This window comes from Schistocerca nitens, chromosome 11 (genome assembly GCF_023898315.1).
Source record: "Schistocerca nitens isolate TAMUIC-IGC-003100 chromosome 11, iqSchNite1.1, whole genome shotgun sequence".
Taxonomy (NCBI): domain Eukaryota; kingdom Metazoa; phylum Arthropoda; class Insecta; order Orthoptera; family Acrididae; genus Schistocerca; species Schistocerca nitens.
In genome coordinates, this window is record NC_064624.1 from 174,150,173 (window position 1) to 174,166,675 (window position 16,503).

The window sequence follows — 16,503 nt, forward strand, 5'->3', positions numbered from 1 at the left end:
AGAATGTTATCTTCACAGTTGGTGAACATTTTCCTGGAGGACACTTTTATTGCAAATATCATATTCAGATGTACTGAACTGTTGTTATTAATTCAAATCAAATCCAAAACACTTAGTCACAATACCTGATGACAACAGAGCATTCCAATGCCACAAAATGCGGCTTTGAGACCTGGTGAATGTTGACGCATCTAATGCGTGTGGTGCAGTTTATTTGTGGTGTGGTAACAGGGGCACTTTACCGGCAGAACGACTGGCAGCTTGTTAGGGAAAGCTGGCTCAACATTGCTGTCTCATAGGCAACGGTGTCATGTCCCCCTCCAGGTAGCCAAATGTAAAGAGTCGCAACTAATTTTAAAAGAAGCTATAGCTATATAGCACAAGACACAGCAAAGTGAAAAAAAAAGCTCTAAAGTAGTTTTACAATGAGAGATATATTTTAATGCTCATCTTATTTTGTGGATGTATTTGTGGCTTCAAATGTTAAATTCTGTAGGGGACGATGTGAAGGTCCAGGTCTGTTGAATGTTAGTGAAGAATTTATTCACATTTCATTTCCCATCTAGTCGTGGCAAACAGCGATACCTATGCGTCAGCTCTTTGCACATCACTAACTAGTCTTCCTACTAGCATCTGCAGATATCATTTTAATCACTGTCCTCAGTTAAGTTCTTAAAACCTTTCAAATGCATTTTAAATATAAATCAGTTTTCAACATAAAAAGTGACATGTAGAGAACATACCATTCAGAGCATGATGAATCTAACATAAAACTCCACATGTAGACAGAGTATGCCCCATTTCAGCCTGAAATAAAGAGTAACTTGCTTTTGGTGCGTATGACAAATGATGTATTTCAGTATGAAGTTATGGATTGTTCCAGACCTGGTAATTGGTCAAATTAATTTACGTACATAGTTTTGTGCATCCATGAGTGAACAGTTACAAAGAAAACATTCCTCTTGATATAAGAAAATTTGTAAAAATAATTGTTATTCTACATAACTTTCAAACAAAGCTTTTGTAAAAATTACTGACAGTGTCCCATCACCAAATTAATACACACTTTGTATTTTCTTCTATATGATTGTTCTTTTTTTTTATGAAAAATTGAGTTTACTTTTGGAAAGATATGACGGTTCTTGATTTAAGGGGTAATAAAATGTTAGAAGAGGTACCGCAGCCAAAATATTGTAAAGTGTGAAATACGTACCATTTCTGGTCAAATTGAACAAATGGAACCTGCAGAATAATTAATTTCTTTTAAAATTAAAAATTAAAATGTTCCGTGAAGTGTCACAGAAAAATCTGGAAAAGAATGAAATTATAATAAAAATTTCCATACAATACACCAATCACATAGGCACCTTTTTGTACCTCAGACTTTAAACTTCAGGTAAAATGTAACTGAAAAAAGTGCAGTCATTAATTTTGTAAAACAGTATCTTAATCTATTGTTCAGCAAATATCCCTGCAATTGTGATTCATTATGACATACTCTTAAATATACCTTGTTGCCAAATGTTTCATCAATATGTGATTGCTGTTACTGCTTTGTGTGTATACACCACCATTACAGGAAAAAATAACTTATTTTCTAGGATACTGGCATTGTGACGGTGAAAAAAGAATTCGATCTGGAATTTGAAGAACTGGAATTCGAAGATTACAGACCAGAGGTATGTGTTCGCTAAATTAGTATTTTAATTTTTCACAAAAGGTTGCTGTTTGTTTAATAATCATATTCATCAGATGTAGGATTATCAGTTTACATATGTAAGGTCTTTTAATGGATGTTTGCAGGGAATGTATTGAATTATTTTTCAACCAAACTATGAGCTCTGTACTTCTTTCCTATTACACTCTGAGAAGAAGGGGAAAAAAATACACACTATGAAGCAGTTACGCAAATTGGTCACAAACTGATAATTGTAAAGGTATTTTGATGGAAGATGTAAAACTGTATACTGCGGTTGCCAATGGATGAATGTGTGATACTGCAGCACAGTTTCACCGCCCAACTGGCAAGGATAGTAAACAGGGGACATGTTGATACCAAGGCATAAGGACTTGGTGAATTTCATCCTGTGTACTCAGCTGGACAGTAACTGTGCCTCACAGACAAGTGTGTGAATAATATATGCAGGTGTCACCCTTTGAGACAGGGCATGTAACTGGCCTCAAAGAACCCGATTGGAGTAATTGTCAGAACACTCAAAATTGAAATTTGAGCAATGCCACTATTCGAATGGTGTTGGCGGGTATGGGTGAATCGTGGCCAAACACACTGTAAAGTTGGAAGCAGTCAACCTAGAGACAACAGAACACAAGAATAGAGCAATCATCAGAGTGGAACTCGAAGTCCCACATCAGTATCATCATCGATTTGATCTCCCCGGGGGGGTTCACTGCTCTTTGTCGCGCTTGTGCTCGGCTACCGAGGGCCCCCACAGCCTTTGCAGCATCTTTTCACTTCCGTCTATCCTCTTACTATTCCTTTTCCCTCGGGAAACATGTCTGGGGTGTTTTTGGGAATGTGTTCCCCATTTTCAGTAGTGGACATAAGAACAGTTTCACCAGTTTTTCATTCCTTTTTTCCTTTCTTCATTTACCTTCTCCTATCCCTCCTCGACTTCAGGGTTTGAGGTGCCTCTTTTTTTCTCCCTGTGCTCTACCGAAGGCTGACCCACGCATCTGAGCCGATCATCTTCAGTCAGTGGCTACGTAACGTAAATGGAATGAGGCTAACGATTCAAAGACCCTCCCAACTGCTCCACGGTTTCTCGTGGTTTCACATACTGAAGATCATCAGTCCTTTGCAATGGGAAATAAGTTTCTTAATCAGAAAGGTGTTGATGTAATTGCCAGCCCTGTGAAATCTTGCTCTCGTTTACCGATGGCACTTTGCTTTTGGATACTGCTTGTGATTCTCAAGCACAACTACTGCTTGCCACTTCTCCACAGTTATTATGATCATGTTGAGGCCCATAGAACTCTGAATTCTTCCCTCGGTGTATTTTACACTAGACTGCTCGAAGGTCTGATTGAGGCAGAAATCCAAACGTAACTCTCTGATCAGGTTTTCATTGCCGTCCGTGGGGTAATGAAACAGGTAGATTCCTCCTTAGTGCCAACCCACACTACTTCTCACTTTTGATACAGTGGTGCTTCTGTCCAACATCAAAGCAGGCTACAAAGTTACCACAGTCTGACTGTACTTTCTGAACCTGATGCACTGCTACCGTTACCATTGTTTCCACCACACTCGAATGTCTTGTTGACACCTGGCCAAATGTGTAACCTGTGTAGGCATGTGCACGAGGGTGGTTGTCCACCTCCATTTCTGCACATAACTGTAATGACGACCGTGCTGCCTCGTCTCGAGATTGTCCCGCGTATCTCGATGAGCGGGCTGTTCAGGTGATCTGGGTAAAGGAAAAAGTGCCTTACCGGTCACTCGCAAGTACTGGCTAGTTGCAAACCCTGTGTTCTACCATCTGGCACTTACAGTATTGTGCTTTACGGATTTTGGTCCACGGAGGACGTGGCCACGCAGAGGTGCGATCTCAAATTCAGCTCTGACGATGTGAAATTGCGCAGTGTCACACAAGTATCGCTGTCTCCTGATTCAGTTGTGCAATAAACCACCAAACATTTGCCTCCCAGGGTGAAGTCTCCTGCTCCACAACCAACTGGCCAGAAAGGACAGAAGGAATACTCCCTCAAAGACTTCTTACATCCCTCCAGCTAATAAACATCTGACTCTTCCTCTGCCAAGCCGAAAGGCTCCAAGAAGCCAAACAAAGGCAAACGGTCTTCTCGGAGAGCCTCTTCGACGGTGTCGCCACCTGATACCCTCACTTGGCTGACCTCCCTGTCTCCGGTGTGCACCGCCAACCGTTTTTCTGCCCCGGACCTCGCAGATCGACAGAGGGAGAATGCGTACGCCTCTGTAGATCTGATGGAGCAGGATCCTCCAGTCTCTGTGCCATGTAACAGTGTCTTTGAAGGCTGGCACTTGGCAGCTGCCGAGGTGACACTCCTTAATTTTTTCCTTCTTCGCCTTTCCTCATTATGACTCCTTCAATGGAACGTTTGTGGCCTACAACGAGGATGTACGGCTTCTCTTAGAATTGCAGCATCCATTAGTTCTCGGCCTACAGCAAGCAAAGTTGTCCCCTCTGAGCTTTCTTTCACATTCCCCCCACCTGCTCCAAGGATGGCATTCCACCTCATGGGGAAGTCATACTGCTCATATGAGATGACGTTCATCTCCTAACTGTCGGCCTTCATACTGTTGCAGTTCGCCTTTTCTTTCCTCACTTGTATCACTTACATCCCTCTGTCATTCGACATTCAGCATGGCAGATTTCCTCCTACTTATTGGACAGTTAGCTCACCCCTTTCTGCTGCTTGGTGACTCTAATGTGCACCATCCACTTCGGGGTTTGCCTGGGACCTGTCAGAAAAGTGCCCTCTTGGCTGACCATTTCAAGCAACTTAACCACCTCTACCTTAACACAGGAGCACTCACATTCCTTTCAGACTCCACACACCTATTCCCAGCTGGATCTATCCTTCTGCACTGCCCAGCTTGCCCATCATCTCGAGTCGTCTGTTGTCTCTGACACACATTAGTGACCATTTCCCGTGTGGTATCCGTTTGCTGACTCCTACCTCACCTATGTGCATACCCAAATGGCAGATTACTAAAGCCGACTGGAGGCTTTGCTCCTCCAGGTGGAATATCTTGCAAACTTTATCCTTACTGCCGCGGAATATTCCGTTCCTCGCACTTCCTGTTTACAACACCGTGTCCCTGTCCGTCGGTGGACTGAGGCGTGCCACAATGCAATACACGTGCCGAGACGTGCTCTCCGTGTTTTTAACCGTCATTCTATGATGGCAAAATGCATTTATTAAAACAGTTGGTGCACAGTGTCGTCGTGTTCTTCGGTATAGGAAAAAAGCTAGATGAATTTCATCCACTAGTTCTTTCAACAGTTCCACTCCCTCTTCCATCCTGGGGACCAACCTCAGACAGCTCCCCGTGACCGAGATCCGTTCCCCAATCTCCGTCCTGATGGTAGCAGACAATACCATAGTGGACCCTATTGCTATCTGAAACACCCCGGGCCTCCATTTGTCGACATTTTGAGGTCCTCCCATTATCGCCCTGCCTTCCTCTACCGGAAAACAGTGGAGGTGGCTCAGGCGATTCCCTACTCTCCTCAGAGTTGTGAGTGCTACAGTGTCACCTTTACTATGAGGGACCTAGATCGTGCTCTTACTTCATCCTGATCCTTCGTCCCAGGGCCAGACGTGTTCACATTCAGATGTTGCAGCAACTTTCTCTCGTGGGCAAGCACTTTCTGCTTCATACGTACAACCGCATCTGGGCAGAGGGCACATTTCCCAGATGTTGGCGTGGAGCCACTGTCGTACCCATACCTAAGCCTGGTAAGTGCAAACACCATCTTTCTAACTACCGCCCAATTTCTCTCATCGGCTGTGTTTGCAAGGTCACCTGTGTTTGGAAGGTGATTTATTTTTTATTTATTTACACATCAAGTTCCGTTGGACCAAATTGAGGAGCAAATCTCAAAGGTCATGGAACGTGTCAGTACATGAAATTACGACATAAAAGTAGTAACAGATTAAAATAAATGTTCACGAACCTGGAAAAATTCGGTCCATAAGTTTTAAGTAAACGCTATCAGCAATACAATAAGAATCGGCTTAATTTTTCAAGGAACTCCTCGACAGAATGTGAGGAGTAACACATGAGGAGACTCTTCAGTTTCGATTTGAAAGGCCATAGATTACTGCTAAGATTTTTGAATTCAAGTGCCAGCTTATTGAAAATGGATGCAGCAGTGTACTGCACACCTTTTTGCACAAGAGTTAAGGAAGTCCGATCCAAATGCAGGGTTGATTTCTGCCGAGTATTAACCGAGTGAAAGCTTCTTATTCTTGGGAATAAACTAATATTGGTAACAAGAAACGACAATAAGGAATACACATATTGAGAGGCCAATGTCAAAATACCCAGACTCGTGGACAGAGGTCGACAAGAGGTTCGTGAACTCGCACCACTTATTGGCCGAACCGCCCGTTTCTGAGCCAAAAATATCCTTCTAGAATGGGAAGAGTTACCCCAAAATATAATACCATCCGACATAAGTGAATGAAAATAAGCAAAGTAGACGAATTTTCGTGTCGAAGTATCACTCACTTCTGATAGCGTTCGAATAGTAAAAGTGGCAGTATAAAGTCTTTGAACAAGATCCTGAACGTGGGCCTTCCACGAAAGTTTTTTATCTATCTGAACACCTAGAAATTTGAACTGTTCAGTTTCACTAATCTATGCCCTTTCTGTGAAATTAAAACGTCAGGTTTTGTTGAATTGTGTGTTACAAACTGTAAGAAATGAGTCTTACTGTGATCTAACGTTAGTTTTTCTACAAGCCGTGAACTGAGGTCATGTACTGCATTATTTGAAACCGAGTCAATGTTGCAGACAACATCCTTTACTGCCAAGCTAGTGTCACCAGCAAACAGAAATATTTTAGAGTTACCTGTAACATTAGAGGACATATCATTTATATAAATAAGGAACAGGAGTGGCCCCAACACTGATCCCTGGGGCACCCCCCAATTGACCGTACCCCACTCAGACCCCACATCACCGCCATTCTCAACATTGTGAATAATGACCTTTTGCTATCTGTTGCTAAGGTAAGAGGTGAACCAGTTGTGAGCTACTCCCCGTATTCCATAATGGTCCAACTTCTGGAGCAATATTTTGTGATCAACACAATCAAACGCCTTAGTTAGACAAAAAAAAAAAAAAAAAAATGTGCCAAGTGTTCGAAACCTTTTGTTTAACCCATCCAGTACCTCACAGAGAAAAGAGAATATAGCATTTTCAGTTGTTAAACGACTTCTAAAGCCGAACTGTACATTTGATAGCAAATCGTGTGGTATAAAATGATTAATTATCCTTACATACACAGACTTTTCAATATCTTTTGCAAACACTGATGGCATAGAAATAGGTCTAAAATTATCTACATTACCCCTTTCTCCCTTTCTATAAATCAGCTTTACTACTGAGTATTTTAATTGCTCAGGAAACTGACCATTCTTAAAGGAAAAATTACAAATATGGCTAAGTACAGGGTTAGCATTTGCAGCACAGTACTTTAATACTCTGCTAGACACTCCATCATAGCCATGAGAGTCCTTAGTCTTCAGTGATTTAATTATTGACTCAATCTCTCTCAATTGTCTGTATCACACAGGAGTATTTCAGACATCAGTCTCGCAATGGCATTTGCCAAGAAAGCTATGATTTCCTGTAGAAACTAAATTTTTATTTAATTCGCAAGCAATGCTCAGAAAATGGTTCAAATGGCTCTGACCACTATGGGACTTAACTTCTAAGGTCATCAGTCCCCTAGAACTTAGAACTACTTAAACCTAACTAACCTAAGGACATCACACACATACATGCCCGAGGCAGGATTCGAACCTGCGACCGTAGCGGCCGCGCGGTTCCAGACTGTAGCGCCTTTAACCGCTTGGCCACCGCGGCCGGCACTCAGAAAATGATTGTTAAATACTGTACATATATCTGACTTATCAGTGGCAAAAATATTTTTGCTGCGAACTGACTTTGTTGTCGACCTTGTGCTGCTGACCAGACACTTCCCTCACAACTGACCATATGGTTTTAATTTTATCCTGTGAATTAGCTATTCTATTTGCATACCACATACGCTTTGCCTTCCTACTAACATTTTTAAGCATCTTACAATACTGTTTGTAATGGGCTACTGTAGCTTGATTGTGACTACTACTAACATTTTGATATAATTCTCACTTTGTTCTACATGATATCCTTATCCCACTAGTCAGCCACCCGAGCAAACCCATTACTGCTAGTACCCCGTTTAGAATGTGCTAATGCAAAGCAACTCTCAAAGATCATGAGAAATGTGTTAAAGAAAGTATTAATATTTGTCATCTATATTATCAGCACTATAAACATCCTGCCACTCTTGTTCCTTGACAAGTTTTAAAAAAACACTCTATTGCTGTTGTATTAACTTTCCTACATAGTTTGTAATTAAATATAACATTGGTTTGAGTACAAAAGCGTTTTAGTGTTAAAATTAGTGCATCAAGGTCTGAAAGACCATTCACACTTTTACTAACAGAAAGCCCATATATTGATGAAGAATGAATAAAAATATTGTCTATGACTGTACTACTGTTCCCCTGGAAAAAACACAGTTTGCATCAGATCATATGAATTTAGGAGATCTACCAACATCCTTTTTCTTGCACAATCATATACAAAATTAATATTGAAGTTACCACATATAACTACTTTCTGGTACTTCCTACAAAGTGAGTCAAGAACCCTCTCTAGCTTGAGCAAAAATGCTCTGAAGTTGGAGTTTGGGGACCTATAAACAACAACAATTAGAAGTTTAGTATCACCAAATTCAACTAACGCTGCACAACTTTCAAAAATCTGTTCAGTGCAGTGTCATGATACGTCTGTGGACTCAAATGGAATACTGTGATGCAAAGTATGCTTCATGCCTGGCTGGTACGGTGGCTCGAGTTTCGCAATTTCCTAATACTGCACAGTGTGGCTTTTGAGCGTGCCGTTCTGCAGTTGACCGTCTCGTCACTTTGTCCACCCGTGTTGTGAATGGTTTTCTGCAGAAATCTCAGACTGTGGTCGTGTTTTTCGATTTGGACAAAGCTTAAGACACCTGCTGAAGGACGGGTATCCTCCGTACTCTACACATGTGGCTTCTGAGGCAGCATCCCTTGTTTCCTTCAGGAATTTTTAAACGACAGAGTTTTCAAGGTACACGTGGGTTGTGCGTCAGGTTTCCGCCCTGACCGTCGTCCTCATTGCCATTGCCACTAGCTCTCTAATGGCCTGTCTCCTGCTGGGCATCTCTGGCTCCTTTTTCATTGATGATTTTTGCCACCTATTGCAGTTTTCCACGGACTTCTTTCACTTCGCGGTGTCTTCGGCAATGTCTCGATAGTCTTTATTCACGGAGCATCGATAATGGCTTTAGTTTCTCCACTGACAAAACCGTTTGTATGAATTTCTGGTGATGCAATTGGTTTCTTCCACCTCCTGTACATGTTGGGCCTTGTGCTCTTCCATTTATTGAAACTGAAATTCCCGGGGCTCCTGCTCAATAGGAATCTTTCTTGGTCCTCCCACGTATCTTACCTGGCAGCCCACTGTATGCGGTCCCTCAATGTCCTAAGTGTCCTCAAAAGTACTTCCTGGGGAACAGATCAAACCACCCTCCTGCGTTTGTACTGTCCCCTTATCTGTTAGAAACTAGACTGAGTGTTTTGTTTCTGCATCTGCGTGGCTGTCCGTCTTAAACTGTCCCAATACTATCCACCATCGTGGCATCCGTTTGACCACTGGCACACTGGAACCTAGCACAGTTGATAGTCTGTATGCAGATAGAATAACATTGTGGATAGGCTACAACCTCGCCTCACTCCCTTCCCAACCACTGCTTCCCTTTCATGCCCCTAAACTCCTATAACTAAATTGTAAATAGCTTTTCGTTCCCTGTATTTGACCCCTGCCACCTTCAGAATTTGAGACAGAGTATTCCAATCAACATTGTGAAAAGCTTTCTCTAAATCTACAAATGCTAGAAATGTAGGTTTGTCTTTCCTTAATCTACCTTCTAAGATAAGTTGTAGGGTCAGTATTGCCTCACGTGTTCAAACATTTCTACAGAATCCAAACTGATCTTCCCTGAGGTAGGCTTCTACCAGTTTTTCCATTAGTCTGTAAAGAATGTGACAGAGTTTACACCCCTAAAGAGATGTGGACATCATAGCAAACAGTATTTCTCCTGCTGTGGTGGAATGTGAAGACATAATGGACTTTGACACATGGTGGCTTTGTCAGTACAAAAGAAACGTACAGTCTAGGGAAACGGCCCATCTCAAGATGCCTCGCCACGAGAGAGGGAGGGAAGGCAAAAAAAATTCTGTGGCAATGTTCAAAGAATTTCGTTATGACGCAATAAAGCCAGGAGTCGTGACAGTCTGCCCTTTGTAAACAGCTGTGTCAGTTACTCCATTAATCTGGCAAAAACTATACGTGCTTCGATTCAAATTGGCTTGCAAAGGCTATGTGATGGAAAAAGGTTAGAATTGATAAAAAAGAAAACTGAAGATATTCAGAAAATGGTTAAGTACATCGATGGAGAAGATGCTGAGATTTTGTATGAAGAGATATTGAAATGACCCACTGCAAGTGATAACTTGCCATGACAAATTATGAACTATCCAGAACTTTGAATTCTATGAAGCAGCTGTTTTCATGTTCAGTTGAAAATAATTTTCAAATAATTAGTTAATGAATTTGAGTTTTAGTCCAGAATGTGTAATTTTGAACATAGTCATAAAAGTGCTAAAGTCCCTTGTTGACTGAAGAAAGGATCTGTGTTATAAATTTTCAGTTTTTTTTTTCATAAGATATTTTTAGAAGACATGAAAATTATTTTCATTCACAGTATGTATGAGTAGCGAGCAACAAATGTCAAAAATTTCAGTTCAGTCTGTCAAGTAGTTTAGCAATAACAGTTTCTTGTCTCTCCTGAAAAGTAAGAAAAATTTACACAGTTATTTTTCCCACAGACCAATTCAGTTCATGAAGACATTCTGAATCAAACTGAGGAGAAAGCAACATTACAGCACAATGTGGCCAGAAGAAGCAGTTGGTCACTAAGACACATTCTGAGACACTGAGGAATGCTTAATTTGGTAGTGGAAGGAAGTGCAGGGGTAGAAATTGTAGAGGGAGACAGAGACTGGGATACATTAAGCAGCTTCTAATTAATGTGGCATACAGGAGTTGTGCAGAGATGGAGAGGCTTGCAAAGGACAGACTAGTGTGAAGAGCTGCATTAAATGCAGACTGCGAACAAAGTACAAGGAGTAAAGCTAACTACTTACTTCACAGTAGAGGTGGCGTTTGTTGACAAGCACGTAAATGAGGCTGAAATCACCAATGAGCTTTTGCTCAATGTCATTCCTCATCGTTTGTACTCCATGCAGAACAAATTGTGTGTGTGTGTGCGCGTGTGTGTGTGTGTGTGTGTGTGTGTGTGTGTGTGTGTGTGTGTGTTCTGAATGTTAAATTGTTCAAATATACAAATATAAGATAGAATGAACCATTTACCATTGCTTCCACACATAAGGTGTATACTTTCTAGATACTAGCCAATGTAAGAGGGGGTGAGCCTTTACTAAGGAAAGACATTTTGTTTCAGGAATTTGGGGATAAGGTGATAGAGCTGTTTGGTCTCCAGAATGTATCTGCTGACGCCAATGGTCTCAAGGTAAGTTATGTCCCTTCGGGATTTAGAACTTCTGTGTGTAATATGTAAGAAGCATATTAAGTTGGGAATTGTAGATTGGTTCATTAAGAATTACGTAGTGGAACACTTCAATTTTTATAATTTACATACAATACCTGTACAAAACGTGTATCAAAACACTTGTCAGAGACTTTTCCATATCTGATATAGGTTTTCTGAATTTACCTTGGACTTTAAAAGTTTTTGCAATGTAAAGTGGTGAAATTTATAGATCAGGTTAGTGGTGTACGTGAGTATTCTGCACAACAGTGTTGTGAGCATTAGCTGAGAGGTGTGGTGGGAAGAAGGAGGGCGTGTGTCAGTAGCTGGCTCTGCACAGCCAATGAGGGAACAGTGGGCAGATGTGTTTCCAAACAAGATACAAAGGAATAGTGGCACATTCTCACATCAATATAGATGTGAGATCTGCTGTGTATGTGAAAAAAGGAGCTAAGCTCTGATTGCACTGTTGACAACCACCTTAGAAATCACGACGTACTCAAAAGAAACAACAGAGTATTCGTGGCTACCAAGTATATAGATTCCAATGCTGCTCATAGAAATAAGTTGCCTCCTTTCTCGCCTCCCTTTGGTTATGTGAAATTGTTGTCCCATTGGGTATGTGAAGCTGACGATTGCTAATTTGTCAGCAGTAAAGAAACACCCCTGTGGCTGATTCTGGTGCCGATCTACACTTTAGCCTGAGAACGTTAGTGTGATATTCACATCTGCAGCTTCACCAACTGGCTACCAAATGCTGCATTCCAACATAACCTAGACAACCAGTTACGCTAAAGATTGTTCTGTCACCAAAACCAGGACTTCGGGGGTTGATGTCCGATACCACACTCCTGCCATTGATTGTAGTTTAGTTAAAGAAGCTCCCATTCTGTAGTGTCAGTCTAACTATACTCTCTTGTTTTGTTGTTTCCAGATTTCAACCTGCCAGAATGATCAAGATTCAGCACAGATAATAATCAAAGAGGAAACTGTAAGTACAGCTGTGTTTTCTCATTGCAATTTTTCATTTTATGTTCTATTTACTTACTTTCTGTAATTCTGGTCCCTGTTAACTAATGTAACACAACTGAATACTGTGTGACAAATTTTGTTAAAATGAATTCTATGAACACCTAATATAAAAATGTGGATCTCATTATCAGTGTACAACACCAGTCATCAAGGGTGTGGTGTTGGGGAACTTAAAAGTGTATTTACAAATTTTCTTGGCATAAAGGTATATACTTCACTATATATTTATATGTAAAAAGGTAGCAGCACCTGTTGGACAATGCATTCAATTCAGTTATATTCTTTATTCACCATTGACCTCTTATAGAAGAATAGGTTTAGACATTAAATGTACAGTTAACAACTTTACAGTGAGGTTCTTATAGTTCAATTCCTGATCTTTAAGAAATATTGGTAATGTTGTTTTCAGTAACAAGTAGTAATTCAGAAACTTGAAAATATTACATAGCAAGTGCTGAGCAGATATTGGAAGTTTACAAAAAAGTTATAAGCATGTTATTTTATGTGAATTTGCGGTGTGTCAATCTGTATTGGGGTATTGAAGTCCAGTTTGTCTTTTTAGCTCTCTGAAGTTGTATATTTTCTCTGGTGTAAAGTGGTTGCAGCTTTGCAGAAGTCATGCAGAAATAAAGAGGCATTATGTGGAACTCCTTTTAGATGGAGGACAAAATGCAAGAAGTGAAGCTAACTGTATATTTCACAGTAGACGAGGCATTTGTTGACAAACATGTAAATACGGCTGAAATCAGTGATAAGCTTTTGATCGATATCATCATTCAGAAATAACTGTCAACTTAAGGTGTGGTGCTGGGACAAAGTAACTGTGTTAGTTTGTACTTACTTTTACTATTCCAATATTTGTCTTCTGTGCAAAAACACGTATGTTGCTAGTAATGATTGCAAGTGTGTGTTTAGTGATAAAAATATTAATCAGATGAATGAATAAATGAACTATTTATCATAACTTTCACACGTAAGGTGTGCAGTTTTAAGGTGTGTAATTTGTAGATACTAGCCAACGTCAGGATTGAGCCTTTACTGAGAAAAGACATTTTGTTTCAGGAATTTGGTGATAAGGTGATAGAGCTATTGGGTCTCCCAAATGTATCAGCAGATACAAATGGTGCCAAGGTAAGCTATGTCCCTTCCAGATACAGTACTTGTATATGTAATATACAGGGTGTTCATTTTAACTGAAGACATTGAAATATCTCAAACTAAAAATTAGATCAAAAAAAGTTACAGTTCCAATTTGTTTATCTTGGAGGGTGACTTTCACTGATACCACAATTCCCCCCACCCCACCACCACCACCACGCATGTGGGTGAGGGGGCTGGCTTTGAAATCTTCAATGGGAACCCCTGTTTTTATTGCAGATTAAGATTTTTACAGCAAAATCTGCATATGTTTTGTCTGAAGCATTTTCTTCGTTTTTCCATAGATGGCACTGTAATCGGAGAAATAGAAATGGATAAGCAGTCGTAATTTGTGACATGTTACTCAATAGCCTTTTAATATTCAGTGGCACGTGGACCCACCTCTGTGCTGTGAGGGTACTACATGCCAATATTCAATAACTTCTAATTGGAAATCCCATCTGCAATGTTGTATTCCCTCAACATATCAAACGTTTTTGGATCTGACGTGTAGTTCTCGAGATATTTCATTGTCTTTACTTCAAATGAATGCCCTGTATAAGAAAGTTATTAAGTTGTGAATTGTACATTGGTTTGGAAGAAGTTATTTAGTGGGCTATTGCCCCATCCATTTTCCATTGTTTACGTATGATATAAGTAAATAATACGCATAAAAGTACCCTTCGGGACTTACCCATTATCTAATATAGGTTATGTCAATTTATTTTGATACTTACTGCATGCAGCAGTATTCTCAACACTCGCGGTGTCGTATTGGGGGGGGGGGGGGCTGGCTGGGGGAACTAAAGGAGTTGTGTTAGCTGCTGTCCCTGTACCACCAGTGAGAGGGCAGTGGGCAGACTATATTTTTCCAAGCAAGGTATGGAGGAATATTGCGATATTCTCACGTCAATATTGATGTGAAATCCACTATGGAAAAATAATCTGTGCTCCCAGGTCCCATCTTAACAACCGCTTCAGACATTGTGACATACTCTGAAGAAACAACCGAGATTATAGATTTCAAAGCAGCTCGTACAAATATATTGTCTTTTCTCACCTCTCGTTGGTTATGTGAAACTATCATCCCATTGGGTACATGCAGCTGACATATTGCCAACCTATGAGCAGTAGGGAAATACCATTGTGACCAGTGCTGTCTCTGATCTAGACTTTAGCCTGACAACCTATATTTAGCATTCACATTCAGTAGCTTCACCAACTCGTATTTAACTTATTACGTGCTAACTTAACCCAAAAAATCTACACCACAGATCAGGCTGTCATCACAACAGATATTTCAGGGGATGGGGGCCATTATCACACTCTAGCATTTGCTTACATTTCAGTTAAAGCAGCTGTAATTCTGTAGGAGGAGGCTAATCTACTCATTTGTTTTGTTCACAGGTTCCTACATGTCAGAATGATCATGAATCAGCACAGATAATAATCAAAGAGGAAATTGTAAGTACTTTTGTGTTTGTTACTCTTTGAAATTTTTTATTTCATTAAAGTCGATTTATTTATTTTCTTAAATTCTACTCGCTGTAATATTCTTCTAACTGTATGTGGTACAGAAAATTTTGCTAAATATTTACAGGCATCTAATTTAAAAAGCCTGCATCTTAATACCAGTGGTCCACTTTGTGTATGGTCATCGGTGGTCTGGAGTTGAAGAACCTCACAGATTTTTGGGCCTTTTTTTAGTTTTATTTGTTTTTTTTTATTTTTTTATTTTTTTATTATACGAAAATTTAGTGATAAGACTACTCTTATGCACAGGATTTGTATAGTGGCATGTGATTCCATTGTAGCCAAGTACAAGAGAGGGAGGGTGGGGTAGGGCAATATACTAAAAGTTTAAAACTCAAAATTATTTTTATTATGCATTTTGAATGTGAAGTCGATAAACTGACTGGTGGCGGCATCAGAATACTACCCCAGAGAGATCCGTCAGGCATGTGACCTCTTTCAAGTAAACTTCCACAAGGTACATGTAGAAAAGCTGCTTCTGCAAATTTTTTGATGTTGAAGTGCCCCCCTCCAGCAAGACTCCCAGAAGTAACTTCTGCAAGTTAGTGGAAGTGTTTTCTTGCTGCAAGTACCTGTCAGTTGCTGGAAGTTTTCTCACACTTCCAGAAGATTTGAGAGTTCAATATCGGTTTGAACATCTCTGTGTCAAAAAGGAGAAAAGCATAAAGTTGGATGGGCCAAATTGAATGTAATATTGAAACCCTGAAGCATACATAATGGCCAGTTCAGCCAATGAAGTGAGAAGTGACTTTGCCATTGCCGATTACTTTTTTTTTTTTACAAGAAGCAGCGGAATAACAGTACAGGTGTCTTAAAATTTTAGTTGTTGTTGCATTTTTGTGTCCTGTTTTCAATTATTTAATCGTAAAATGGAGAAGAGGTATTTGAAATTTATGTAAGACATTCCCAGAAAGATACTGTAACCTTGCTCTTGTCTACCCATGATTCAACTAACACTCTTCAGCAAATATTCCCAACAAGTTCCTGGAACATAACCTGTGTGAGCTTCTGCTGTAACGTGAACACTTCAGGAAATTGTTCACAAGCTGCTTGTGGAAGTTACATGGTAGTGGATACATGCCTCAGATCAAACAGGCTTAAATAGATTAGTTCACTTACACCTTTTCTTAGTAGCATTCAGTTTCATAAAGTGTGTGTTTGCATTTGGAATAGCATTAAATTTCACTGTTACTGCCATGTTGGTGCAATATGGCTAACACTACGGAATAAATGCAAGATTTAGAAATTTGCTTACAATAAATCCCAAATATAAGGTAATTAATCTGAATTACTTTGAACTTGTAATTGTGAAGCAGTATGTTTTTAAAATGCAAGACTATTAATTGAACAATAAGTATAGCCTCTACCATGA

At 40.1% G+C, this 16,503-nt stretch overlaps 1 protein-coding gene across 2 annotated transcripts in view; it reads left to right on the forward strand.

The window, feature by feature from the left end:
* The window catches only part of LOC126213447 (zinc finger protein 484-like), a 105,763-nt gene that overhangs the window by 12,331 nt on the left and 76,929 nt on the right, over positions 1-16,503 (forward strand). For both annotated transcript variants that reach the window (XM_049941192.1, XM_049941193.1), the window contains exons 3-7: positions 1,602-1,679; positions 11,343-11,411; positions 12,364-12,420; positions 13,524-13,592; positions 15,006-15,062. In XM_049941192.1, the coding sequence (XP_049797149.1) occupies positions 1,602-1,679; positions 11,343-11,411; positions 12,364-12,420; positions 13,524-13,592; positions 15,006-15,062 (330 nt within the window). The remainder of the gene's footprint in view (positions 1-1,601; positions 1,680-11,342; positions 11,412-12,363; positions 12,421-13,523; positions 13,593-15,005; positions 15,063-16,503) is intronic.